The sequence below is a fragment of the Orcinus orca genome, chromosome 16 (assembly GCF_937001465.1).
Source record: "Orcinus orca chromosome 16, mOrcOrc1.1, whole genome shotgun sequence".
In the NCBI taxonomy this organism is placed as follows: domain Eukaryota; kingdom Metazoa; phylum Chordata; class Mammalia; order Artiodactyla; family Delphinidae; genus Orcinus; species Orcinus orca.
Genome location: NC_064574.1, coordinates 65,840,595 through 65,867,955, shown reverse-complemented (window position 1 = coordinate 65,867,955; position 27,361 = coordinate 65,840,595). Strand labels below are relative to the sequence as shown.

Genomic DNA, 27,361 nt, shown 5'->3' with positions numbered 1-27,361 from the left:
CACAGCTACCCTCTTAATTATGACACTATATTGCCTCTCAGTAAATTATACCGTTTACAATTATTAATTGTGCCCCCTCCTTCCTGTTGCAGGAAGGAGTTTTTTGATGGCTGCAAAGCAATAAGTGCAGACAGCATTGATGGGATCTGTGCACGGTTCCCTAGCCTCTTAACAGAAGCCAAACAAGAGGATAAATTCAAGGATCTCTACCGGTTTACATTTCAGTTCGGCCTGGACTCTGAAGAAGGGCAGCGGTCACTGCATCGGGAAATAGCCATTGCCCTGTGGAAACTAGTCTTTACCCAGAACAATCCTCCAGTATTGGACCAGTGGCTAAACTTCCTAACAGAGAACCCCTCGGGGATCAAGGGCATCTCCAGGGACACTTGGAACATGTTCCTTAACTTCACTCAGGTGATTGGCCCTGACCTCAGCAACTACAGTGAAGATGAGGCCTGGCCAAGTCTCTTTGATACCTTTGTGGAGTGGGAAATGGAGCGAAGGAAAAGAGAAGGGGAAGGGAGAGGTGCACTCAGCTCAGGGCCCGAGGGCTTATGTCCCGAGGAGCAGACTTAGTGGCTCTGTCTCAGGAGCAGCAGCAAGGATCTGCCCGCTGCCCTGCAGCCAACCAAGGAATTGGACCTTTCTGGAAATTACTGAAGATCCGGATATTTTCTACTTTACACCTTTCTCTGCCTTGTATCTGAAAGGGCTCTAAAATGCTGTATCATGTTTTAGGCACTTTCTTCACTTTTTGGATATTTTGGTTATTTCTTTTTTGGGGGGAGGGTCCCCCAAAATATCTGAACCTGGCTACATGTTGTGTATCTTTTTTTTTTTTTTGAAGCCTTCAGATAGAATAAGCCTGCCACTTCTTGCACAAATTAGATTTTTTTGGGGGGGGTGGGGGAGGGTGTAGAGCAGGGAGGGGGGAATGGGACAGTTAGGTTGAATTATCATTACAAAACGATACAGTGCCAGATCTCAGTTTTGCATATTCTTGTTTTTCAGGGCAGGTCTGTACTGTGTGTAGTGCTGTTTACATCGTTGAATTTAGGTTGTAATAATTATTTTTAAAGATTTACACAGAGTTGAATAACAGTGTTAACTGTTAACCACATTGCATTAATTCCCAGGCGATTTAAAGCTCTTGGAGAGCCAAGGCCAGCCAAGAGCATTTGTAGTCTGGTGACAACCCCCTTTTAAGCTAATTTATCTGGAACCCTTATTTTCCTCACTTCTTGCTCATTCCTTCTTTGACCTATTGCATTTCATGTTGAGTTTATCCATCAACATGCTGCACCTGTCAGTCAAGTGAGCGGGTTTTTTTAGAACACATTGTACTGAGAACCACTTAAGCATTGAATGCAGAGAAAGCAGTGCTACCTCAGTTTTGCTGGAAGTAGACTTTGATAGTTTTCTTTCTTTGATGAACTTTCTGTATTTTCACGTTTTAAGTGGAAATACTTTTTTTTTTTTTCATTTGCCTTGGAGCCAAAGTTTCTGTTCCTGGGGGTCAGAAAACTGTGCCTGCCGGCCAACTGACTTGAAGGAAAACTGTGGTATGGAGCTCTGCTTGAATTTTTTTTTTTAATTGAGTATCATCAGCTTACTTGTCTGGCAAGTGCAGAAGCCTGGACTGGCTTGAACTCTGCCAAACAAATATAAAAATGTATTTAATAGTTAAAACGTGTGCCCTTTCCCTTCTTGCTGCACCCATGTTGTCACTTAACCCCCAGAAGTTATTTATTTTCTTCTTTGTTAATGTCAGGCTCATTTGGGGTAATGTGATGACTGTTTAGGTTTACATGACCCACCTCTCCTTTTCCTACCCCCAAATATGTATATATACATATATAAGATATGTATATATTTTACCTATATAAAATATATATATATACACATATATGTATCTATATTTCTTTGTTTCTTTGCCTGCTAAAACTGGCTATAAAAGGGAGCCTTCAATATATATAGTATAAGAAGAGTGCCAGGGAACATCATAATGGAGGCTTTTGAATCAGAATTTGGACCAGTTTCATTAAAGAGAAGATTAATTTTCTCAGCCTTTTCCTCACAAGAGGGAGTCCCAGTTCCCCAGACTCCTCTGCGTGCTCGCTCCGTAAGGCCAGCTTTGGCCAAACTGCCACACAGGAGCTGACTCTGGTCCTACCTGGTTTCAGTAGAGGGTCCTCTTGTTATTTTTCCATTAAAAAGAAAAAATGTCCTCATAAAACTGTACTGGAAGGGTGGGTGGCAGGAACTTGTACTGTTCAGCTTCCAACACTTTGGAACAGATTGAAAAGGGAATCTTTTAAATAAAAAAATATTTACACTCTTGAGGTAATGAAGAGTTTGTCTATTAAACATTTGGAGTTTTCTCCCCCAACTTACCCCATCTCCCTCCCCGGTATGTTTCTCAGCCTGGGCAGGAATCACTTATTTTGAGTTCCTTTATTAGTAGCCTATGGCTCTGGGCTCCCATATTTACAAATGATTTAAGGAGTTTCTGCAGTCGATGTTTTTCTAAAATTGGTATTGACAATAGGGAACATACTTGAAGTTAGATTTTCTTTTTTGAATCCTAACCCTGACAGTTGCCCCTTCTTAGAGGGATGGATGGGAAACTTTCAAGTCAGCCACAGTAGGTTGGCAGTACTGCTGGAAAGCTGACGAGGGTCCCAGTCCAGATGTCTGGCTTTGTTCTAGCCTAAGACACAAGATCCTTGTACGAAGAGTTTCTAGAGGTCCTAGCAGGTTCTGTGTCTCAACTGTAGTCAGGGCATCTAGAGTGAGGTGTTAACAAGACTGCCTTTTCATCCAGTCAGTGTGCAACCCCCAGTTTTTCCCAATTCTGGATTGGGTAGAGGTTGAATAAGGGTAAAGGCAGGCTGCTCCTAGCCAGGTAAGGCTTTTTCTGTCTCAGATCAGAAGGGTGTATGGAGAGAAGGGCACAAAAGAGGTAGATGCTGAATATCCTGAGGACTCTGGAGGAACTGGATTCTTTCCCCAGCCTATAAGAAGGCACGATTCCATGCATTAGGTGTGCTATGATGGGTGGTTTTTTGTTTTAATTCAGCTCTTCAGCTTCCTCAACAAAAGAACCATTAAAAAAAATTATTTTGGGTTAAATATTTAATGGTCTATTTGTTGCAAAAATGCAAATTAGAAGCCTGAAAAGGGAATGGTCAGGGAGGGAGTTTCCTTCCAGGTTTGAGTCTTTAATGCAAGGAATTCAAGCTTCTGCAGTAGCCTGGGCCAATGCTCATTAACTTTCTCATGAAAAGCAGTTTTCTGCAAAGGGATCCAAGGTAGTGTGTGTGTGTAGGGTTTGCAGTTGCACTTGTGGGAAATGAAAGGTCCCTGTTCCTCTTCACCTAGAGATAGGTTTGCTGCTTAATGAGTGAGCTGTAATTGCTCACTCAATGAGTTGAAGAGGTCAATGCATGCCCCTCAAGTAAGCCAGTGCACCCTTCACTTTAACAATATGACACCAGAGTGGTGTGGTGGTGTGGAGAGGGGCAGGATGTGGATGCCATTTTGAAAATAGGCAAATATCAGAGTGGCTACAACAAACTGAATATGTTGGGAAATTGCTTGATTTTTGGCAATGGTTTTTTTTTTTTTTTTTTTTTTTTTGCGGTACGCGGGCCTCTCACTGTTGTGGCCTCTCCTGTTGCAGAGCAACAGGCTCCGGACGCGCAGGCTCAGCGGCCATGGCTCACGGGCCCAGCCGCTCCGCGGCATGTGGGATCTTCCCGGACCGGGGCACGAACCCGTGTCCCCTGCATCGGCAGGCGGACTCTCAACCACTGCGCCACCAGGGAAGCCCTTGGCAGTGGTTTTGTGTGTGAGCTTCTGTGGTATTTCTTTAGCAATTGATTAGAAAGCTGTATGAGATGAAGTGTGCTTCATTGAATTGCTCTTCCCCTCTCCCTGCCAAATTTGAATGTATCATTCTTAGCCCTGCCTCCTGTAATGACACTTTGCTATGCTTCAGCTAGTTGCCTCAGCAGTTCTCCCTGCCAGATGTGCTCACATGTGTGAGTTGGGTCCAAGATCGCATTTCTACCCTTCTGGTAAGAAGAAAAAATCTAGAGCTGGGTAAAGATCCAAATTTCAACCAAGCCCTCAGCCCCGAGGAAATCCAATAGAAAACGTACAAGACAGTGTTTTCAATATTAAACTCCCTAAGGAAGGCACAAACTAGCCTTTTTGGAAAGAAAGAAAGATTAAGCCACACATTATTTTTGGTCTTTTAAACAGTACGGATCTCCCAAGGACTGGTGGCAAAATTCAGTCCTCAGTGCTGGAGCCTGCAGGGTGTGGGACTCCACAGTTCACGTGATGGCCTCATATACTATACCATGTCAAATTTAAACAACGGTAGGAAATTACTGGGATAAGGACCTGGTATAGGTTTAAAAAAACAGAAGATCTGTATTTAGGACTGTGTTTGGCTTGCCGCATTTAAAGTCAAGTCTTCAGTGCAGTGAAGCCCAAAGGTAGACCCAATTACACAATTATAAGGGCTGGGAGAAAGCTGCTGTTTTGCTGTAGTAGTCCGCTTTGCTATTTCTGTCTTATGTTTGGTTAGTGATGACCTGAACATCTTGGTAATTGACAAGGTCTTCCTTGGGGGACTCCAGCAGTATCTTGTTTAAAGAAGATGGACTTAAAAGGACTATTAAGTCATTAAAGTGTTAATTGGGACCCATTTGAGAACACGTGACATTGATCTTCCTCTGAATGCAGTCTGTTTTCTGATTCATATAGAGGGGTTCCCACCCACTTCCCCTTCAGAGTTTACTCCTTTGCTAAGCTGTAATTATAGCACATATCCAGGTTCACCCTGACTGGCACTGCCTTACAGTGAGGATCTGCAGGTGTTTTTCCTCATTGAAAGACAAAATTGAGTAACCATCAGATTCTGCTTCTGATTCAGGTACTAGGGCATCACATCCTCCTCCCTATTTCTCTTCTTGGAAACTGAGCCTGCTCTTCCAACCACCCACCTTCCCTAGTAGAAACTTTCAACACAAATCTTGGATATTGCCAAAGCCATTCAGCAGCTGCTGTGGTTTTATTCTCAACACACATTTATTCTGAGAGAAGTGTCTTCCCTCTGACCCTGGTCCCAGCCCCCTGAGTCTGTTATTAATTGCTCTTACCTGTTGCACTAATGAATAAGATTCTAGGTTTCAAAGGGGGAATTTGAAGCAATAGGCAAATGGGGCGTGGATAAATTGGTCCTACAAATAAGACACCCTGCCTTACACCGCTGAGGTGATGAGTCCACTACTCATGTGACCCTCCACCTTTGTGGATTCCTCTTGGTTTGTGACCAATGTGTCTGTTTCTTGAAGTTGTACAAATCTGTTGACAAAAGTCAATACTTTGATTTTTATTCTCTGCACTGTTGCACTCTCCAAATGGCTCCTTGAATTTTTTAATTAACTTGTTACACACATTATTGTCACTTTTTTATTTGGAAGGTAACCTGCTGTTGGACTTAATAAATTTGTTTACTTGACTATTGATAATTCTGCAAAAAACAAAAACAAAAAACCAACCCCCAAACAAACAAAAAAAACCAGTGACTTCATTCTGGGGTGAGCTTTACCCACCAGGAGCCTCTTCCACCAACATACTGGATGGCAAATCCTGTGCTTTGTAAAGTAATCCAGATGGTACAGGATCCCTAGCTACAAACATGGATCGTTGACCTCCCACTCACCAAGCTTAATGGCTTTTGGAGTCCCAGGACTTGTAGGCAAGAAGCAAATGAGTCCTCACAGGGCCACTACCTAAACAGTCTTACCTTAGCAACTGACGTCGATTCCCTCAAAGAACAAAAAGTGAACACTGTTCTAAATGGTTGGCTCCTACATCTATTAGGTTGGCAGTGATTAAGGCAAAGGAGGCAAACTGAAAACTGTCAAGTGCTACTGCTCTGTGACCTTCGGAAAGTTAAATTCTGCGTTTCCTTTTAGTCATCTGCAAAATCAAGAGACTTATTTCTATCAGTGTTAGGATTTAGAAGAACATCTGTGATTTATAAAGCAACTAAGACACACAAGTTTAAGGTTTCCAAAAGGCTGTTAGGTGAGTAATGCAGGGAATCCAGAGAAGAAGGTTGGCATGGTCACACACAACCCTTCACAAGTCACTGCCCCTCTTGGGGGCTCAACTTCCCCCTGTGCCAAATTGGGAGGATGGGGGGCTTAGACTAACACGATCCCTGATGGCTCCATCTGGCTCTTACATTCTGGAAGTCTAATTGTGGTACATCTTAGCTTCCTTTCATTGTATTTTCTGTCTAGTTATTGTTTATGCTCAGGAAAGCAAGGGGTTGAGTACATGAGGCTTGGTGAAAACATCACTGAATATTCCAGGGATTTTAAGTTATGTATCACAACCCGTTTGAGGAACCCACATTATCTCCCTGAAGTCACCGTTAAAGTCTGTCTCCTCAACTTTATGATCACCTCCTTGGGCCTCCAAGATCAACTCCTTGGCATCGTGGCCGCCAAGAAGAAGCCAGAACTGGAAGAGAAAAAGAACAAGTTGATTGTGGAAAGTGCCAAGAACAAGAAGCAGCTAAAGGAAACTGAAGATGAGATCTTGGAGGTCCTTTCCCTTTCTGAGGGCAACATCCTTGAGGACGAGACTGCCATCAAAATTTTGCAATAATTGACAAATGGACACTATACTTAATGTGTAAAGAGACCTTAAAAATTCAGAATGGAAAATTCATTATGGAAAAGACAACAGAAACATGAGCAAAGGATATGGACAACTCTCTAAGGAAAAACAATTGGCCAAAACCTGGAAAAAATAGCAGATGACAATCTAAGAGGTGTGGGGAATAATAAAGTGAAGATTAATCTAAAGGGTATTCAAATAAACAAATTAAACCTATAATGAAAAACTTTTTTAATCTGTCAAATTAACAAAGATTTGAAACAAATCGATGCTAGCAAACACAAGGTAAAAACTTCCCTGGAATTAAAAAATCCTTCAGTTTTCATACTTTTTAAAAAAGCCCAGTAATTTCACTTCTAGGAATTTTTCCTCAAGAAATAATTATCTGCCAAAGATGTATGTACAAGGATATGATTGGCAGCATCATTTGGGAACAACTTAGTGCCAACCATAGGGGACTGTTTTAGAAATTATGGCACACATCAACATGTTGGAATATTATGCAGCTATTAAAAACTGCTTTTGCATAATGGAAAAAGTATGATAGAAGATTGTAAAACAGGGGCAGTCACTGACTGAGTGGTGGGATTAGATATGGTTTTAACTTTTCTAGATTTTTCAAGTTTCCATTAATGGATTTCCTTTATAATAGGGAAGAGAATTTACAAAAAGGGAGACAAAAGGAAATGAAAATGACATGGCTGAGTGTACTACTAAACAACCCCACTATGGGTGAGGAGGCCAGAAAGTTGGGGAGTAATGTGTTCAAAGCCTAAACCAAGTGTTCTGTGAAAACCCTTCAAGTTGCCTTTCCCCCCACATGAGACGCTGCTCCTGCAGCTGCCTTGGCAGCTCTGCATTGGCTGCCTAGAAGGGTGTGGGAGGAAAAATGCACAAACGCACTTATGAATGGAATGTGTGTTTTGCAAGAGGCCAAGTTGGCAGCTTTGGCTTCCAAAAGGTGGGAGCATCAGCTGAAAGAACAGTGTGTGCAGACCGGGGCCCCAGAGACCTTATGGTCCAGGCCTATCTCTGTAGAGTTCTAGAGTTGGGGGCCCGTGGGGAAACTTCCACCCCCACCCATCCAGGAAAAGGAATGGCCTTGGCTTTTCCTAGGAGCAAAGGGAGTGCTCTTGGCACAGGGAACCTTCATCTGCTCTGTGAATATGCAGTTGGAAGATGATCCTCAATAAAATGTAGGCTTTCCCTAATTTAATTCTCACAACAACCTTATGAAGTAGGTACTAATGTTGCCATCTTTAAAATGAGGAAACTGAAGGGAGCTCCCTGGTGGTCTAGTGGTTAGGATTCCATGCTTTCACTGCTGTAGCCGGGGTTCAATCCCTGGTCGGGGAACTGGCAAGCTGAGTGGCATGGCCAAAATTAAATAGATAAAATGAGGAAACAGGCTGAGAGAGGGCAAATAATTCATACATATCCCACTCTTTGGTCATTTTCCACAAACTGAATCTTTAAATATTCATAATAATCCTTAAAAGTAGATACATCCTCATTTTATACAGCTGTAGAAATGGACTCAAACAAGGTTAAGTGACTGGCCCAGGAGCACAGCTGCAGTGCCAACCTAGACAGACACTTATTTTGTGTCTCAGGACTGGAGTCTCAAGAAGTAAACAGCAGCTAAACTCCCACAGCTTTGGAGCTCAGCTGCAGGGGGAAAGAATCCAGCAACATTGTTTCAAGATGTTCTCAAGGCCTTGCAGCTGATGTCAGCAGTATACCTGGGGAACTTCGCTCTTTACAGGGGAACTTCATCCAAAATCAAGAGCTTCAGTTCTGGCTCCAGGTTACCAACTTCCAGATCATATAGAAGTTGCATTTAAAGGATTAAACACTGCCTCAAATGCCCAACCTTGAGAGTTATTTTAATTATTTTTTTCTAACTGTGAAAGCAATAATATGCTGACTTAAAAAAAAAAAACGGCCTATATACAGAAGAGCATTTGGTAAAATCGAATCTGCCAATCCCACTAGCCAGAGACAAATACTGTTCATATTTTGGTATATAGCCTTCCAGGTTTTGTTCCAAGGCTGTGCATATCTTTGTATAGTTTTTTCTACTCAAACTATACAGATTATCCTGTAACTCTCCATGCTTTATACAACCTATAATATACTATAAATGCACTATCTCATCTTCACAACAATCCTATAAGATGTATACCATTATTATGTACCAAGCACAGAGATGTTAAATAATTTACAGTAATTCAAGCTCACCTAACTAAAAAGTAGGAAAGCTGGAATTCAGAGTCTAGCAGTTTGGATCCAGAGGTCTACTGCTGCTTCTTGTAGATCTCTTTCACTAGAGATTTTATTTACACACACGTAATTTTTAAAAATAGCTACCTAGAATTCCATTGAATAACCCCATGACATCTCCTCCATACATGTTTTTGAGGATATTACTCTAGGAGTGGAATTGCAGGGTAGAGAGAAATTTAACAAGATTTTTTGTAATGATACATACTACATGCCAGATTAATTCATCTTTTCTGGAGGGCAGCTAATATCTCTATCAGTTTTGGAACTGTGTGTGCCTGTGCCCATGTCCTTTCCAACAAAGAATGTTGACAATTTGAGAGTTGATTAAAAACAAAGCAAAGGCTTTTACTGAAATTAGAGTTTCTAAGGGGGGCTCTGGTGTGATGGGGGCACCTGTTGGTAAAGGGTAGCACTGCAGTCTCGCTCCGAAAGGAAGGAAGCATCCCTGAAAATTGAAAGGGGGCTTCCTGAATTGGTTAAAAGCTAAAAGAGTCAGTCTTCAACTTTGCTCTGGTGGACCTGCCAGATTCGCAGTCTATCTTTTTCCTTCAATATTATAAAACCCATTAATAGAAAACAGTTTGCCTTACAGAAATTTGCTTCACAGATGTTACCACTTTGACAAACTACATAATACCTGGGTTTTCTCCACAGAGAAGTCACTCCTCCTGGTTTCCTTACCTATATACAGTATACCATTTAATAGGAGCGCTACATGAAATAAGCACCTGCTGTAATACCTGTGTATAAACCCACTGACACAAAGAAAGTACAAACTGGTTTCCTCCCTTCACCTTGTCTTAAGATGAGAAATGTCTGAATTTTAGGCATTTATTGAAAATTTGTACATGTCATATAAATGGACTAGACTCCTTAAGCTGGTACAATGTTTCCACAAACTGTCTACTCTATAGAGGTCTGGCAGCCTCTGGAGTGCCTGCAGCCTGACCAAATTCTCTGCCATTGCCCACAAGGGATTAAGAAATGTGGCACATGGAAAATGGTGGGCAGACTCACAAACACTAGTTTAGGATGTTGCTTTCCTCTTCATCTTTTATTCCCATCAGTCCTAGGCCAGAGAGCGATCCATGAGTGCTGCAACAGACGAGGAATAAAGATAGTTTTTGTCGACAGGGTTGAATGAATGGTTATAGACTAAGGTAGAGGAAAAAGGTGGTTTTTTTTGATATGTGTATGTGCCATGGGGCAGGGGGCAGGCAGGTAGACAGCTTATGGAAAGCTGCCTGCTGAAAATGGTCCAATGGAAAGAATATTGACTAGTCCCAGATGCCTAGAATCAAATCATAGCTCTGCCACTTAACAGATGTGAGGCACATCTCAACTAAGGGTGAATGATCTCAAACTAAGACTCAGTTTCTTCAACTATAAAGAAATATTAAAATTACTATCTCACAGGGCTTTTGTGAGGACTACAGACAATAATGGCTAACATGTTAACATATGTGGAGCACTTACTGCATGTCAAGCAGTTAGGACTCTGTATGTGTTCTCATTTAATCCTCCAAACAGCTAGTGTACCTTATATAGATACTGATATAGATACAATTGTTATGTCCACTTTTCAAATAAAAAAACAGGCTTATAGGCATTATATAACTTGCTCAAGTCACACAACCATTAGATGACAAAACCAGGTAATAATGGCAGTCTGTCATCAGAATCCTTTTAAACTATTAGAATTTTGTTTGCTTTATTTAAAACACTTTTGTAGCACCTATCATGTGCCAGGCACTGTTTGAAAAACTTTACAAGACGTTAACTTTTAATAATGTATGTTGTGAAACACCTAGCACAGTGCTTAGAATTCAGGAGTCATCTGGTACATATTAGTTCCCTGCCACCATGTAGTGAATATTCTTGGAATTGGGTTAGAGCGCTGAGGTGCTCTCCAAGGCAAAGGAGGCAGAAATGAGCAAAGACAAACACAGAATCTGTCTCCACCCGATGTCTGAACTTAAGCTAACAAGCCACAGGCCTTTTGGCTATGGAGGACTGGAGCTCTAAGTGCTGGAGAGTGGCTCTGGACCTAGAGACCATCAGAATTCAAATATTAATTGTGCACTTACTAGCTGGGTGACCGTAGGCAAGTTGCTTAATTTGAGCCTTTTTCTCATCTTGTTAAATGGAGATTCAACAACCTTAACCAAAACTGTATATAAAAGCACTTAGCAGTACTTGACACATTAAGGGTTTGATGAATTATAGCAATTATTAATATTTTCAGTATTAATTTTAGCAGTCACCAGAAGTATAAGGATTAAGAGCTGAGTCAGGCTCCCAGCACGAGGAAACCTTCTACTCTCCTTGCTACTCCTTCTTCCTGAGCCCCTTTTACCCTTTCCCAAGTGTTATCTGCTGGCGTCATGGAGACAGCTGCACAGATGAGGCCCAGAGAAGTCAGTCACACAGCAAGTATATAGTCTGGGGAAATACATGCTCCTGCTGCTGGGTTTGATCATTATGGCTATGGAAATCAGAGTGCAACTTTTAAAACAAAGGAGTAACAGCAGGTTTTGTTACTACAGGATTTGCTATTTCCAGAGTTTTCTCCTGACTTGTCAAACATGCCTTAGGACCTCTGCCTCAGTCAGAACCTAAGCCTTTTTTGCTCCCTGACCCAATGCTCCCTCCTCTAAGCCCTCATCCCCTGAGAACACCCCAGCTACTTCTGGGAGAAGCAAGCTTTGGCCCTCTCTTGGCTAGTCTACCCACACGATGGGGAACTACAAGCTAAGTACTCCACTTGGTACACGGAAACCCCTATTTTACCCCTACCTCCATACACTGGCTCTGAGAAGTTTTATCCAGGAAAGTTTGCCCCTCAGGGTCCAAGCTCTTAAACAAAAGCTTTCTTTTTTCTTTCTCTGGCAAGTTTTGGTCACTTTTAAACCTCTTGCTGTTAAGTCTACCCATAAGCCTGTTTGAAGTATATCAGTCTAAGATTTTTTTTTTGCTGTAAAACCTAGTACTTATTTCTGTTTCTCAGAGACAGTAATTCTCTCAAGCTGCCCAGCAGGTAGCCTGTTTCCCTAGTGGCCCTAATACATGTTACAAGAATTTTATGACAGGAAGTTAACTTCTGATCCAGGCTTCAAGGCCTGAGGCATTCATGTTTTGCCACCTGGGACCTTGGGCCTGTGAAAGAATCCTAGAATGTCAGAATTTTAAGGGACTTTAGAAATAATACAATCCAGTGGTTTTCAAACTGTGCTTTTTTCAAAAAAAGCCCTCTTTCCCTCTTTCTCTCCTCCCCCAGCATACACATTCATTCATATATCTACTCATCCATTTCAGAATTGCTCATCTTTATGCCTTAGTAAAGATTTAACATCAATTTTTCTTTTAAAGAAAGGGTTTTATAGTTTCAAGCATTTGAAAATGACTGATTTACTCCAAATCCCTCATTTTACCAAAGGGAAATTGAGATCCACAGTGGGAAAGTGGCTTGGCCACTACTTGTCAGCAGAGACAGGTGATACAGCTGGGACTGGACCCAGAGTCCTGCTCCAGTATTCCTCAGTCTTAGAAACAGCAAAACAGGCCCTATCTCTTAAAAGTTAACATAAATGGTAAAGGGGGCAAGGGCAGGGAAGGCAGGAACACACTCCTGATATGTGGGAAAGGTAGGTTATAGTCACATCTAAGCCTGGGCCTTGCCCTAGAACTTCTTGACCATTTTTACTCAAGTGCCTCTTGTTCCAGAGAGGCTGCAGAACCTAAGACCTCTGCCTTTAAACTGGGATGAGCTGTCTCCTTGAGGGACCACTAAGTGTAGTTATAAAAGCAAATACGAGTAACATGGGGATACAATACCTCTCTCTTAGAACTGTGAGAGTTAAGAGATGATTCATTTCAGTTTTCGTTTATGTGCCTGGACGTCAACAAAAGGCTTTTCTCCAAGAAAAGCTTAAGTCCAGAGAGTCCAGAGGTCAGAATCATGAAGGGGCAACCCTTTAGTCCTTACCTCTCAGTTCCTGGCAGCAGGATGAGGCAGAGGGTTCCTGAGCACAGGCTGTGGTAGAGCTTTCCTATCTTCCTGCCCCAGCGCCAGGCTGCTATCTTTGGGTGGTCCAAGTTCAGCATCTAGAATCAAAGCCAGGTGTTGACACTCAGTCAGAGTACCCACCGCTGACCTTTGGAGGGACTGCAACATTCCTCCTCAGGCTCCCAGGAAAGGCTCTGTACAAATCCTCAGTCTGAAGCCAGAGTCTATACTGCAGGGTTCCTTGTCCACTCCAGCATCCCCAGACCTCCAAGTCAGTTTAGGGTCCTGAGTTAGGGAAACCAAATCACTAAGGAGAGCTCTAGTCTGGCCTCTGACATTAAGTATCTCTGTGACCTGGGCAAAGTCACTCACCAGCTCTGGTGTCTATTCCTCATCTGCTAAGTGTGGGACATTAGACCACGGCAGGGCTTCCCAAACTTAAACCATTCACCTTCTATCTTCACCCTTCTGTTGCATATTCCCTAATGGTTTTCTTTAAAGTGAGTCAATTTCTTCCTTAGCTTCGTCTAAGTAATACTATCCATGAAATCACACGTTCAGTGTGGTGGTTGCATACCTTAAAGAATGTTAGAAAAACAAGTTCATAACAATAAAAGTGAAAAAAAGAGGTCCATCTATGACCACCAAAAATCATATTGTGTATGTATGTACTACACTTCAGGAAATCCTAGATCACTAAAGACTTGTCCAGCTCTCCAACTTCCTGTATTAACCTCTCAAAGTCCCTTGGAGAGATACCTGGAAAACCTGATTTTAGCAAGTTTGGAGGGGGCAAAAGTATGAGAGATCTTGGAGAAAGAAAAGTGTGTCCAGGGCTGGAAGACACTGGAGAGTGAAGTAAGACTAGTGGCAGGGCAGGAAAAAAAAGACTGAAGGCTTAAGTGTCACTTGAGCAGGACTATCCTGTCTAATTTCCATAAACATCAGAAGGCCAACCACCAGAGCCAGCAAACCAAGGTAGCTAGCTACCTCTCCCCCCTAACCCCAGGATACATTTAATCACTCACCTGCACGGCCTCCTGCTCCGAGGGAGGAGGTATGACACGAAGCCCTGGGGGCCTTGATTCAGGAGGTAAGCCCCTGAGCCATGAATGGAGGTGCCTGGGGGTTAGGGCATGCCTGCCTTTCAGCTTCCAGTTCTTGCCTGTGAGAATGCCAAGGGCCCTATGGGCACTGCCAAAAGTTTTGAATCCTGAAAACAAGAATACCCCCTTCTGTTATTAAGGACCAAAACCAAAACCAAAACCAAAACCAAAAAACCTGATCACCATCCAAGCTGGAGCCCATCCAGAGCCAAGGGAGAAGGACAAAATCAGGAGATGTTGACCTGGTCCAGCCCAGGACGGATTACTTGTTGAACATTTCCTTTCTCTGACCTCATGTTACCACCATGTCTAATCTCCTTTCCCAAGGCTATATTCAATGGCATAGACTTACTCAAGAAACAGTAGTTTTTCTGCATTCCATTTTTAAGATCTTTAGGCAAGATCAGAGCTTCCAGGCCCAGGAAGAGGCTGGACTGTTGCAACAGGTGTTCCTTGAAGGTTTCACTCACTCCAGACAGGTATATAGTACCTCGGTTCTCAGAATCTTGTTCCAGCTCATTCACAAGGATGTCACAATCAAGGGTGAGCTCTGTCACAGGCCTCTGCACCTAACCAAGGAAAGATGGCATTAATGGTAGAAAAGTCACCACTTCAAACCCCAGGCCTGTTACATACTAGCAAGTAGCTTAATTCTGCAGCTTCCTTATCTATACAAGGAACCTAATGATAACTGCCCCAAAGGACTATGGTAGAAACTTAATACATAAATAAATACAAAATGTAAATATTTTTGTGTAAATAATACTCTCTTCCCTTTCCTTCTCTCCCCCACCAACTGCCATCAGTTCTCTGCCTTCTATACCAATGAAATTCTGTTTAATTGCATAAGAAACATCAAAATACCATTTGATTCCCCTGAAAGCTAAAGGGCAACCACAAAAAAACCACCCTGAAAAACCATTTGGGGTCTAAGTAGTGATAAAGAGTACATGGAAGATGTAGCCCAGGCTGATTTTGACAAAAATGAAAAGCTATCATGTCTTAGGTCACCACTATAAGAATGCCGGCCTTGGCTGAAGGCTTTCCATTACAGAAAATCTTGTGTCTTAAGCCTCTTGAGGGTGCTCGTCTAAGCTGTTATGTCTTAGGGTGCTGTAAATACAGGCTTGAGTAAATACAAGTACTGAAAATACAGGATTGAGTGAAGTGTACTACTTTATGCTTTCTCTGGAAACCCTACCTTGATGCAGGTACCCTCTACCAGGCTGCCATCCAAAGACTCTATGGCCAGCTGGGCCCCTTCCAGGACTTCGTATTGTACACAGAGATGTGGCTGCAGAAAAATCAAGATTTCCTTACTTTTGCTTTCCAGGCTCAAACTGCCAGAGACGGGGCTAGGAACGGGGCCCACCTAAACTACAGTGGCCAGAGCCACCAGAATGGATGTTCTTGCTGTGCTGGGCTAGACAGTGATCACAGACCATCAATTTTAAGTGGAATCATCATGGTTCAGGGCTTGGTTTTCAGAAAATAATCTTGTCACTTAAAATTGAAGCCTTCTCTCCCTAGGTGGTATGGGGAAAGCACTAACAAATTCTTTACTACCCAACTTGCTGTTCATACCATTTATTATTATTATTATTATTATTTTGCGGTACGTGGGCCTCTCACTGTTGTGGCCTCTCCCGTTGCAGAGCAACAGGCTCCGGACACGCAGGCTCAGCAGCCATGGCTCACGGGCCCAGCCACTCCACGGCATGTGGGATCTTCCCAGACCAGGGCACGAACCCGTGTCCCCTGCATCGGCAGGCGGACTCTCAACCACTGCACCACCAGAGAAGCCCCCATACCATTTATTATAAATCACTAAAGTTACCGCTGCAAGTCACAGGTAGAGATTCCCATTTGCTTTATTAGCTTAATTTTAGACAAGCAGCTTTCCTACAAGCATGGGGAGGTTAAGTTCTTCCACTGGATTTGCATCTTCAAATTGACTTATTTTGCACTTGATTAACACCAGAGTATCTAAATCTATGTGATGGTCTGAGCCACAGCATCATCATGGAGATTAAAGTGCTCCCATAGAAAAGCTTCATTTTATTGGATTTGGCAATGATTTCCTGAATATGACACCAAAGGCACAGGCAACAAAAAAAATATGAGAAGTTAAACTTTATCAAAATTAAAAAGTGTATCAAAGAACAACCATCAACAATGTCAAAAGGCAGCAGAACGAATGGGAGAAAATATTTGCAAATCACATCTCTACTGAAGGATTCATATCTAAAATATACAGAGAACTCCTAAAACTCAACACAAAAAAATCAACCCAATTAAAAAATAGGCAAAGGACTTGCATAGACATTTCTCCAAAGAAGATATACCAATGGCCAATAAGCATACAAAGAAATGCTCAACATCACTAATCATTAGGGAGCTGCAAGTCAAAACCATGAGATACTATTGATACTTCACACCCATTAGGATGGCTACTATTTAAACAATCCTCCCCCCCAAACCAAAAACAAACAAAAAAAAACCAAGTGTCAGGGGAATTCCTGGCGGTCCAGTGGTTAGGACCCCCTAGCTTCCAATGCACGGGGCACGGGTTCATTCCCTGGTCGGGGAACTAAGATCCCACATGGGGCGCAGCCAAAAACAAACAACAAAAAAGACCAAAAAAAAACCCCCAAGTGTCAGCTGGAATATGGAGAAGTTGGAACCCTTGGCATTGCGGGTGGGAATGTAAAATCGTGCAGCTGCTATAGAAAACAGTATAGCAGTTCCTCAAAAAATGAAATGAATTATCATTTAACCCAGAAATTCCACATCTGTGTATATCGCCCAAAAGAACTGAAAACAGGGACTCAAACAAATACTTGTACATCCATGTTCATTTCATAGTAGCATTATTCAGAATGGCTAAAACGTGGAAACAATTCAAATGTTCATCGATGGACGAATGGATAAACAAAATGTGGTATAATCATGCAATGGAATATAATTCAGCCTTGAAAAGAAATGAAATTCTGATACATACTACATCATGGGTGAACCCTGAAGACATTATGCTAAGTGAAATAAGCCAGACACAAAAGGACAAATATTGTAGGATTCCACTTATATGATATACATAGAGTAGTCAAATTTATAAGACAGGAAACACAATAGTAGTTAATAAGCCTGGGAGAAAGGGGACTGGGGAGTTACTGTTTAAAGGGTACAGAGTTTCAGTATGGGATGATGAAAAAGTTCTAGAGAGAATGTACTTAATAACACTGAACTATACATAAAAATGGTTTAAAAGGCAAATTTTATGTATACTTTACAAAAAGAAAGAAAAAAAAAAAAGACAAGACGACTTACAGGAAGGAGTGACAGTTCCTTGAATACCCTTTCCCATCCCTCAGTCTATGTTCCCAGGGATGATCTTTTTATTTCTGTTTTTAGGTGTAGGAAAGACAATAAAAGATTTGGGGAAAGCACATTTTAAACATCTAGGATTCTGCAGTTAGATCGCTTTAGAGACTTTAATTTTTGCTTCACTTTAATAGTTACTAAACCTAATAGTTATTAGTTGTATTATTAGCTATTACACATAATAGTTTAATGCACCAGATTAATAGTTGCCTATATCAAAATTCTAAAGGTACAAAAAAATTTACAGTGAAAAGTCTTCCCCTAACCCCTGTTCCCAGTCACCTAGTTCCTCTCTCCCTGGAGGCCTTCATTGTTACCAGTTATTGCATATCATTCTACATATATTCTAAGTTTTTATTTTCAATTCTTTTCATGGCTTCCTGTCTCATAGTGCTTATAATGTTGTTATTGCTTCATATAGTAACTTTAGTCTTTATCTGACTTCCTGCTATGACCATGAAGATAGAGGCTTACTCTATCTATACAAACGGATGTATCTATACATCCTTTTAAAAAGTATGAATTTTTTAAACCATATACAAGTATTATTTCTTAAAAAGTAAAAATAATTAAACTCTTTATAGGGTTTTTATGTAAATAACAAACTAATAAACAAAACTTACTCCAAGAGATTGGAGAGCTAACAGCAACAACAAAAAAAAGCCCTACTCCTCTAGTATCTTAACCCAGCTATGAGCCTACTTTGGATTTAAGCCCTGCAGACTTCCCGGCACATGGAAGCTACTGCTGTTTTTGAAAGGGCATTTTATCATTTAAAGCTGAAGTCACAAGCATGAAGCCCATAAACTACATTAAACCACTAGACATATTTTTTGTCTGGCTTACATAATATTTAAGAAAATTGGAGCCAACAATATGAAAATTGGCAGATTTCTTGATTCTCAAAACAAAAAAATCAGAAGATCTGGCAATATGGGGCACACATTCTTATGGGTCAACACTGTTCCCATGAGACAGAGCATGTCTCACATTCCAGTCGGTGACAATCAAGCTCAAATCACTAATACTTGAAGGACCCTAGAAGGCATCTGAATTTCCCACACTAGATTAGAAGGTCAAAATCTAAGTTTTCTTGTCTCATTACCTGATGGGATTTAAGAGTAAGAGTCACTGACAGGACTGGACCAAAACTCTCAAACAGCCTATTCAGAGCTCTAAGGTTACAATTTTTGCTAAACGGCCCAGCATAGACAGTTGACATCTCCATCCACTTGATCTTCATCTATAAGAAAAACAACAGAATATAGTAAGGAGGTGGATGTGGAAAGAGAATTAAGTCAAATCTAAAGAAATCAGTCAAAACATGGGATAATTCCTTTCAAGGAATTTCTTAACACAAACACTTGCCAAATGTACAAGGATTTGTATACAGGGATTTCATTGCATCATTATTTGGAATAGCAAAAATTTATAAAGTGCAAATGCTGAAAATAGGTATATCATACAATGGAAAACTATGCAGCACAAGGGAAATAAGATTATATAGTGTTATGAACAGATGTGTAAGATATACTGTTAAAGGAATAAATAAAGTTGCAAAACAGTATATATAGTCTGACTCCCATTTTTATAAAAATGAAAATGGTAATATATTGATACATATAGAAAAAATTTAGAGAAGTATACAGTAAACTTAATGAAGTATGTATTACTTTCCTTAATGGGGAGAGATTATAATAGGTCAAATAAATCATCTAGCAGAACCCATTCACTTACTCTTTTGCTCATCTCCTCACTGAGGTTGGGTGGAAAGGGTTCAAGAGAGAACTGCACGATGCTGAAGGTAAACAGGGGGACCTCCACTCTAGCCTGCTCAAGAACCTGCAGAAAACAGCACAGCCTGGATGAAGCAGGAACCTAATAGTCTACTGTGGCTCATGGAGGTGAGCCACAGTAATATAAACAATGGTTGTCTTTTTACCCATATTAAAAAGCAATGAGGCTGACTTCAAGGTCCAGAAGAAAATGGTGACACCACACAGTCTTGTAGAAAAACCATATAATCAGGAAAGAGAATAAATAGAATCACATATGACCCAGATCTTTAGCATTACTAAGAAGCAGGCTGCTACAAGCTTCAAATTACCTCTAAGTAAAGAAACAAGTTAAATTCTGCAAGCCTGTGAATAAAGAGAGGGAGAAGAGACGCAAGAGACTCTGGGGGGAAAAAAATCAAGGGGCATGGAAGACTAGGATGAAACAAACAAAATCAGCCCCAGAAAGAAAGTACAACAAAATGCCAAAATAATGAACACAGGTCACAACTTTGATAGTTCAAGCACTTAACTACAAGGAAGAGACTTGACAGCCTCAGAGAAGCAGTGCTTCTGGGGAAGAATCAGATATATAGAGAAGAGGCAATACCCTGCTGGAGACACTGCAGTGAAGGAAAAGAAGGAAATAAAGAAATCAGGAGGGAAATTAAGGATCCTGCGGGGGGAAAAAAAATAAAACAAATACCAGTCCCTCCCAAGAGCATTATAAACTTATTTTTCCCAGCACATCTTTCTCAAAAAACCCCAACACTTTAAAAAAAGAAAAAGAGAGCATGACATCAGCACGATAGAGTACAAGGCAGCTTTAAGCCCTCAGTTTTCCATAGACACCGAGTTAACACTATATAGACCAGAATACCTTTGCAACAACTCTAGAGACCAGTTGAGAAGTTACAGCACCCAGAAACAACAACAACAACCAGAAGGGATTCCAGCAAAAGGGAAAGGAAAATATGTAGTTTTGTGTACCCATCCGTCCCTTCCCCTATCTGACCCAGCAGGGCTCAACACAGAGGAAGTTTCCCACACTGGAGATCTTCCCTCTGGACAGAAACAAGAGTGGACCATGCAGCCAATGTCATGGCTAGGCTGGGCACTGCCTGAGGGACTAGTTTCTGTCTCACCTGACTCAGAGCACTGATAGGACTGGCAGCCTTGTTTGGAAGCCACTGAAAACACATGCAATCACCACAGCACATTAGAGCTGCAGTTACAAAAGCAGATGTCAGGAGGAGCAACAGATTGCAAGCTCTGAGGAGAAACAGGGACAAGCTGCTCAGGGAATGTGAGACAACTAAAAGCACCTGCACAAGCTCAGAGAAGACACATCCTCAAAGTATGTTCGAGAGGTCCTGAAACCTCAGGCTGAGCTGATTAGTGAAAGTCTTCCCTTCCACCATGCCAGGCACTAACAATTGGAGAGGTAGTTGACAAAAAAAAAAAAAAAAAAAAAGAACTAAAAGAGAACAAAGATAGACAGACAACTAATGAAATCAGGAATATTATGCATGAACAAAATGAGTATTTCACTAAAGAGACAGCAACTATAAAACAGAACCAGACACACACTGCGGTGGCGGAGACAATGGCGGTGGGGTGGAGCAGCCAGCCGAGCCTGGGCCAGCAGGGCCACGGGCTGCCAGTGTGCGGTGCCACCAATCCGCCTGCCTGCCCTCTCCTCGTGGAGTGGCGGCGGGGAGGCAAGAAACAGCTACTATTATATGTTGTAAAATGGATGTCTTCTAAAAATTTCCTGAGAAGATGGTGGAGTAGAAGGACATGCGCTCATCCCTCTTGCAAGAGCACCGGAATCACAACTAACTGCTGAACAATCATTGATAGGAAGACACTGGAACTCACCAAAAAAGATAACCCACATCCAAAGACAAAGGAGAAGCCACAATGAGATGGTAGGAGTGGCCCAATCACAATAAAATCAAATCCGATAACCGCTGGGTGGGTGACTCACAAAATGGAGAACAATTATACCCCAGAAGCCCACCCATGGGAGTGAAGGTTCTGAGCCCCATGTCATGCTTCCTAACCTGGGGGTCTGGAAACAGGAGAAGGAATTCCCACAGAATTAGACTTTGAAGGCTGGCGGGATTTGACTGCAGGATTTCAACAGGACTGGGGGAAACTGAGACTCCCCTCTTGGAGGGCACACACAAAGTAGTATGTGCATCAGGACCCGGGGAAAGGAGCAGTGACCCCATAGGAGAGTGAAACAGACCTACATGCTAGTGTTCAAGGGTCTCCTGCAGAGGCGGGGGGCGACTGTGGCTCACCCCAGGGACAAGGACACTGGCAGCAGAAGTTCAGGGAAGTACTCGTTGGCATTAGCCCTCCCAAGAGTCAGTCATTAGCCCCACCAAAGAGCCCAGGTAGGCTCCAGTGTTGGGTTCCCTCAGGCCAAGCAACCAACAGGGAGGGAACCCAGCCCCACGCATCAGCAGTCAAGTGGATTAAAGTTTTACTGAGCTCTGCCCACCAGAGCAACAGTCAGCTCTACCCACCACCAGTCCCTCCTGTCAGGAAGCTTGCACAAGCCTCTTAGATAGCCTCATCTACCAGGGGGCAGACAGCAGAAGCAAGAAGAAGTATAATCCTGCAGCCTGTGGAATGTAAACCACACTCAGAAAGACAGACAAAATGAAAAGGCAGAGGACTTTTTACCAGATGAAGGAACAAGATAAAACCCCAGAAAAACAACTAAATGAAGTAGAGATAGGCAACCTTCCAAAAAAAGAATTCAGAATAATGATAGTGAAGATGATTCAGAACCTTGGAAAAAGAATGGAGGCGAAGAGTAGATGCAAGAAATGTTTAACAAAGACCTAGAAGAATTAAAGGACAAACACCTAGAAGAATTAAAGAACAAACAAACAGAGATGAACAATACAATAATTGAAATGAAAAATACACTAGAAGGAATCAATAGCAGAACAACTGAGGCAGAAGAACGGATAAGTGACCTGGAAGATAGAAAGGTGGAATTCACTGCCGCAGAACAGAATAAAGGAAAAAAGAATGAAAAGAAATGAAGACAGCCTAAGAGACCTCTGGGACAACATTGAACACACCAACATTAGCATTCTAGGGGACCCAGAAGGAAAAGAGAGAGGGAAAGGACCCAAGAAAATATTTGGAGAGATTATAGTTGAAAACTTCCCAAACATGGGAAATGAAATAGCCAGCCAAGTCCAGGAAGTGCAAAGAGTCCCAGGCAGGATAAACCCAAGGAGAAACACGCCGAGACACATAGTAATCAAATTGACAAAAATTAAAGACAGAGAAAAATTATTAAAAGTAACAAGGGAAAACCAACAAATAACATACAAAGAATCCCCATAAGGTTAACAGCGGATTCCTTAGCAGAAACTCTACAAGCCAGAAGGGAATGGCATAATATATTTAAAGTGATGAAAGGGAAGAACCTACAACCAGGATTGCTCTACTCAGCAAGGATCTCATTCAGATTGACGGAGAAATCAAAAGCTTTACAGACAAGCAAAAGCTAAGAGAATTCAGCACCACCAAACCAGCGCTACAACAAATGCTAAAGGAACTTCTCTAAGTGGGAAGCACAGAAGAAAAGGACATACAAAAACAAACCCAAAATAATTCAGAAAATGGTAACAGGAACATATCGATAATTACCTTACATGTGAATGGATTAAATGCTCCAACCAAAAGACACAGGCTCACTGAATGGATACAAAAACAAGACCCATGTATATGCTGTCTAAAGAGACCCACATCAGACCTAGGGACACATACAGACTGAAAGTGAAGGGATGGAAAAAGATATTCCATGCAAATGGAAATCAAAAGAAAGCTGGAGTAGCAATATTCGTATCAGACAAAATAGACTTTAAAATAAAGAATGTTATAAGAGACAAGAAAAGACACTACATAATAATCAAGGGATCAATCCAAGAAGAAGATATAACAGTTATAAACATATATGCACCCAACATAGGAGCAACTCAATACATAAGGCAAATGCTAACAGCTATAAAAGAGGAAATGAACAGTAACACAATAACAGTGGGGGACTTTAACACCTCACTTACACCAATGGACAGATCATCCAGACAAAAGATTAGTAAGGAAACACAATCTTTAAATGACACAACAGACCAGATAGACTTAATTGATATTTATGGGACATTCCATCCGAAAACAGGAGATTACACTTTATTCTCAAGTGCACACGGAACATTCTCCAGGATAGATCACATTTTGGGTCACAAATCAAGCCTTGGTAAATTTAAGAAAATTGAAATCATATCAAGCATCTTTTCCGACCACAACGCTATGAGATTAAGAAATAAATTACAGGGAAAAAAACGTAAAAAACGCAAACATGTGGAGGCTAAACAATGCCTTACTAAATAACCAAGAGATCACTGAAGAAATCAGAGGAAATCAAAAAAATACCTAGAAACAAATGACAACAAAAACACGACGATCCAAAACCTATGGAATGCAGCAAAAGCAGATCTAAGAGGTAAGTTTATAGCAATACAAGCCTACCTCAAGAAACAAGAAAAATCTCAAACAATCTAACCTTACACCTAAAGGAACTAGAGAAAGAAGAACAAACAAAACCTAAAGGTAGTAGAGGGAAAGAAATTGTAAAGATCAGAGCAGAAATAAATGAAAGAGAAACAAAGAAAACAATAGCAACGATCAATAAAACTAAAAGCTGTTTCTTTGAGAAGATAAACAAAATCGATAAACCTTTAGCCAGACTCATCAAGAAAAAGAGGGAGAGGACTCAAATCAATAACATTAGTAAGGAAAAAAGAGAAGTTACAACGGACACCCCAGACATACAAAGCATCGTAAGAGACAACCACAAGCAACTCTATGCCAATAAAATGGACAACCTGGAAGAAATGGACAAATTCTTAGAAACGTGTAGCCTTCCAAGACTGAACCAGGAAGAAATAGAAAAAATGAACAGACCAATCACAAGTAATGAAACTGAAACTGTGATTAAAAATCTTCCAACAACAACAACAAAAAATCTTCCAACAAACAAAAGTCCAGACCAGATGGCTTCATAGGTGAATTCTATCAAATATTTAGAGAAGACCTATCCTTCTCAAACTCTTCCAAAGAATTGCAGAGGAAGGAACACTCCCAAACTCATTCTACAAGGCCAACCATCACCCTGATACCAAAACCAGACAAAGATACTACAAAAAAAGAAAATTACAGACCAATATCACTGATGAATATAGATGCAAAAATCCTTAACAAAATACTAACAAACTGAATGCAACAACACATTAAAAGGATCATACACCATGATCAAGTGGGATTTATCCCAGGGATGCAAGGATTCTTCAATATATGCAACTCAATCAATGTGATACAACATATTAACATATTGAAGAATGAAAACCATATGATCATCTCAATAGATGCAGAAAAAGCTTTTGACAAAATTCAACACCATTTATGATAAAAACTCTTCAGAAAGTGGGCACAGAGGGAACCTACCTCAACATAATAAAGGTCACATACAACAAACCCACAGCAAACATCTTTCTCAATGGTGAAAAACTGAAAGCATTTCCTCTAAGATCAGAAACAAGATAAGGATGTGCACTCTCGCCACTATTATTCAACATAGTTTTGGAAGTCCTAGCCACAGCAATCAGAGGAGAAAAAGAAATAAAAGGAATACAAATTGGAAAAGAAGAAGTAAAACTGTCACTGTTTCCAGATGACATGACACTCTACATAGATAATCCTAAAGATGCCACCAGAAAACTTCTAGAGCTAATCAATGAATTTACTAAAGTTGCAGGATACAAAATTAATGCACAGAAATCTCTTGCATTCCTATACACTAACAACGAAAAATCAGAAAGAGAAATTAAGGAAACAATCCCATTCACCACTGCAACAAAAAGAATAAAATATCTTGGAATAAACCTACCTAGGGAGACAAAAGATCTGTATGCAGAAAACTATAAGACACTGATGAAAGAAATTAAAGATGATACCAACAGATGGAGAGATATACCATGTTCTTGCACTGGAAGAATCAATATTGTGAAAATGACTATACTACCCAAAGCAATCTACAGATTCAATGCAATCCCTATCAAATTACCAATGGCATTTTTTATGGAACTAGAGCAAAAAATCTTAAAATTTGTACAGAGACACAAAAGATCCCAAATAGCCAAAGTAGTCTTGAGGGAAAAAAACGGAGCTGGAGGAATCAGACTCTGTGACTTCAGACTATACTACAAAGCTACAGTCATCGAGACAATATGGTAGTGGCACAAAAACAGACATACAGGTCAATGGAACAGGATAGAAAGCCCAGAGATAAACCCATGCACCTATGGTGAACTAACCTATGGCAAAGGAGGCAAGGATATACAATGGAGAAAAGACAGTCTCTTCAAAAATGGTGCTGGGAAACCTGGACAGCTACATGTAAAAGAATAAATTGGAAAACTCCCTAACACCATACACAAAAATAAACTCAAAATGAATTAGAGACCTAAATGTAAGACCAGACACTATAAAACTCTTAGAGGAAAACAAAGGTAGAACACTCTTTGACATAAATCACAGCAAGATCTTTTTTGATCCACCTCCTAGAGTAATGGAAATAAAAACAAAAATAAACAAATGGGACCTAATGAGACTTAAAAGCTTTTGCACAGCAAAGGGAACTAGAAACAGGATGAAAAGACAGCCCTCAGAATGGGAGAAAATATTTGCAAACGAATCAATGGACAAAGGACTAATCTCCAAAATATATAAATAGCTCATGCAGCTCAATATTAAAAAAACAAATAATTCAATCAAAAAATGGGCAGAAGAACTAAATAGACACTTCTCCAAAGAAGACATACAGATGGCCAAGAGGCACATGAAAAGATGTTCAACATCACTAATTATTAGAGAAATGCAAATCAAAACTACAATGAGGTTATCACCTCACACTGGTTAGAATGGGCATCATCAGAAAATCTACAAACAACAAATGCTGGAGAGGGTGTGGAGAAAAGGGAACCCTCTTGCACTGTTGGTGGGAATGTAAATTGATACAGCCACTATGGAGAACAGTATGGAGGTTCCTTAAATAACTATGAATAGAATTGCCATATGACCCAGCAATCCCACTACTGGGCATATACCCAGAGAAAACCGTAGTTCAAAAAGACACATGCAACCCAGTGTTCATTGCAGCACTCTTTACAATAGCCAGGTCATGGAAGCAACCTAAATGCCCATCAACAGACGAATGGATAAAGAAGATGTGGTACATATATACAATGGAATGTTACTCAGCCATAAAAAGGAACGAAACTGGGTCATTTGTAGAGACGCAGATGGACCTAGAGACTGTCATACAGAGTGAAGTAAGTCTGAAAGAGAAAAACAAGTATCATATATTAACGCACGTATGTGGAATCTAGAAATATGGTACAGATGAAGCAGTTTGCAAGGCAGAAATAGAGGCACAGGTGTAGAGAACAAACGTATGGACACCAAGGGGGAAAAGCAGGTGGTGGGGATGTGGTGGTGGGATGAATTGGGGGAGCTGGGGATTGACATATATACAGTAATATGTATAAAATAGGTAACTTATATAAGAACCTGCTGTATAAAAAAATAAAATAAAATTCAAAAAAAAAAGAAAAAAGAACCAAACAAATTCTGCTGCTGAAAAATACATTAAGTGAGTTGGAAAATTCACTAAAGGGGTTCAACATCAGACTTGATCAGGCAAACTTGAAAACAGATCTTTGAAGTCATTAAGTTAAAGCAAAAAAAAAAAAAAAAAAAAGAAGAAGAAGAAAAGGAAACAGAGTCTAACAGCCCTTGGGACACCATCATTAGGACCAATTTACAAATTATAGGAGTCCCAGAAGAAAAGAGAAAGGAGCAGAGAGCTTATTTGAAGAAATAATGGCTGAAAACCCTCCATATCTGAGGAAAGAAATGAACATACAAATTCAATAAGCTGAAAGAACTCCAAGAAAGATAAATCCAAAGACACCCACAGAAAGACACATTACAATCAAATTGTTAAAAGTCAA

General features: G+C 40.8%; 2 protein-coding genes across 13 annotated transcripts in view; one reads left to right on the top strand and one right to left on the bottom strand.

Moving 5' to 3' along the window:
• Window positions 1-5,533, top strand: part of DCUN1D3 (defective in cullin neddylation 1 domain containing 3) — a 38,361-nt gene extending 32,828 nt beyond the window's left edge. For all 6 annotated transcript variants that reach the window (XM_049699064.1, XM_049699063.1, XM_004268548.4 and 3 more), the window contains one exon: window positions 93-5,533. In XM_049699064.1, coding sequence (XP_049555021.1) covers window positions 93-576 — 484 coding nt within the window. In that variant the 3' untranslated portion in view covers window positions 577-5,533. The remainder of the gene's footprint in view (window positions 1-92) is intronic.
• Window positions 1-27,361, bottom strand: part of REXO5 (RNA exonuclease 5) — a 68,694-nt gene that overhangs the window by 15,765 nt on the left and 25,568 nt on the right. For 4 of the 7 annotated variants that reach the window (XM_033425913.2, XM_012532638.3, XM_033425917.2 and 1 more), the window contains 7 exons: window positions 19,222-19,326; window positions 18,590-18,727; window positions 15,305-15,397; window positions 14,456-14,672; window positions 14,026-14,210; window positions 12,977-13,095; window positions 9,806-10,086 (listed from right to left, as the gene is read on the bottom strand). In XM_033425913.2, coding sequence (XP_033281804.2) covers window positions 10,014-10,086; window positions 12,977-13,095; window positions 14,026-14,210; window positions 14,456-14,672; window positions 15,305-15,397; window positions 18,590-18,727; window positions 19,222-19,326 — 930 coding nt within the window. In that variant the 3' untranslated portion in view covers window positions 9,806-10,013. The other 3 variants (XM_049699044.1, XM_033425915.2, XM_049699043.1) reach the window with 3 other exon arrangements.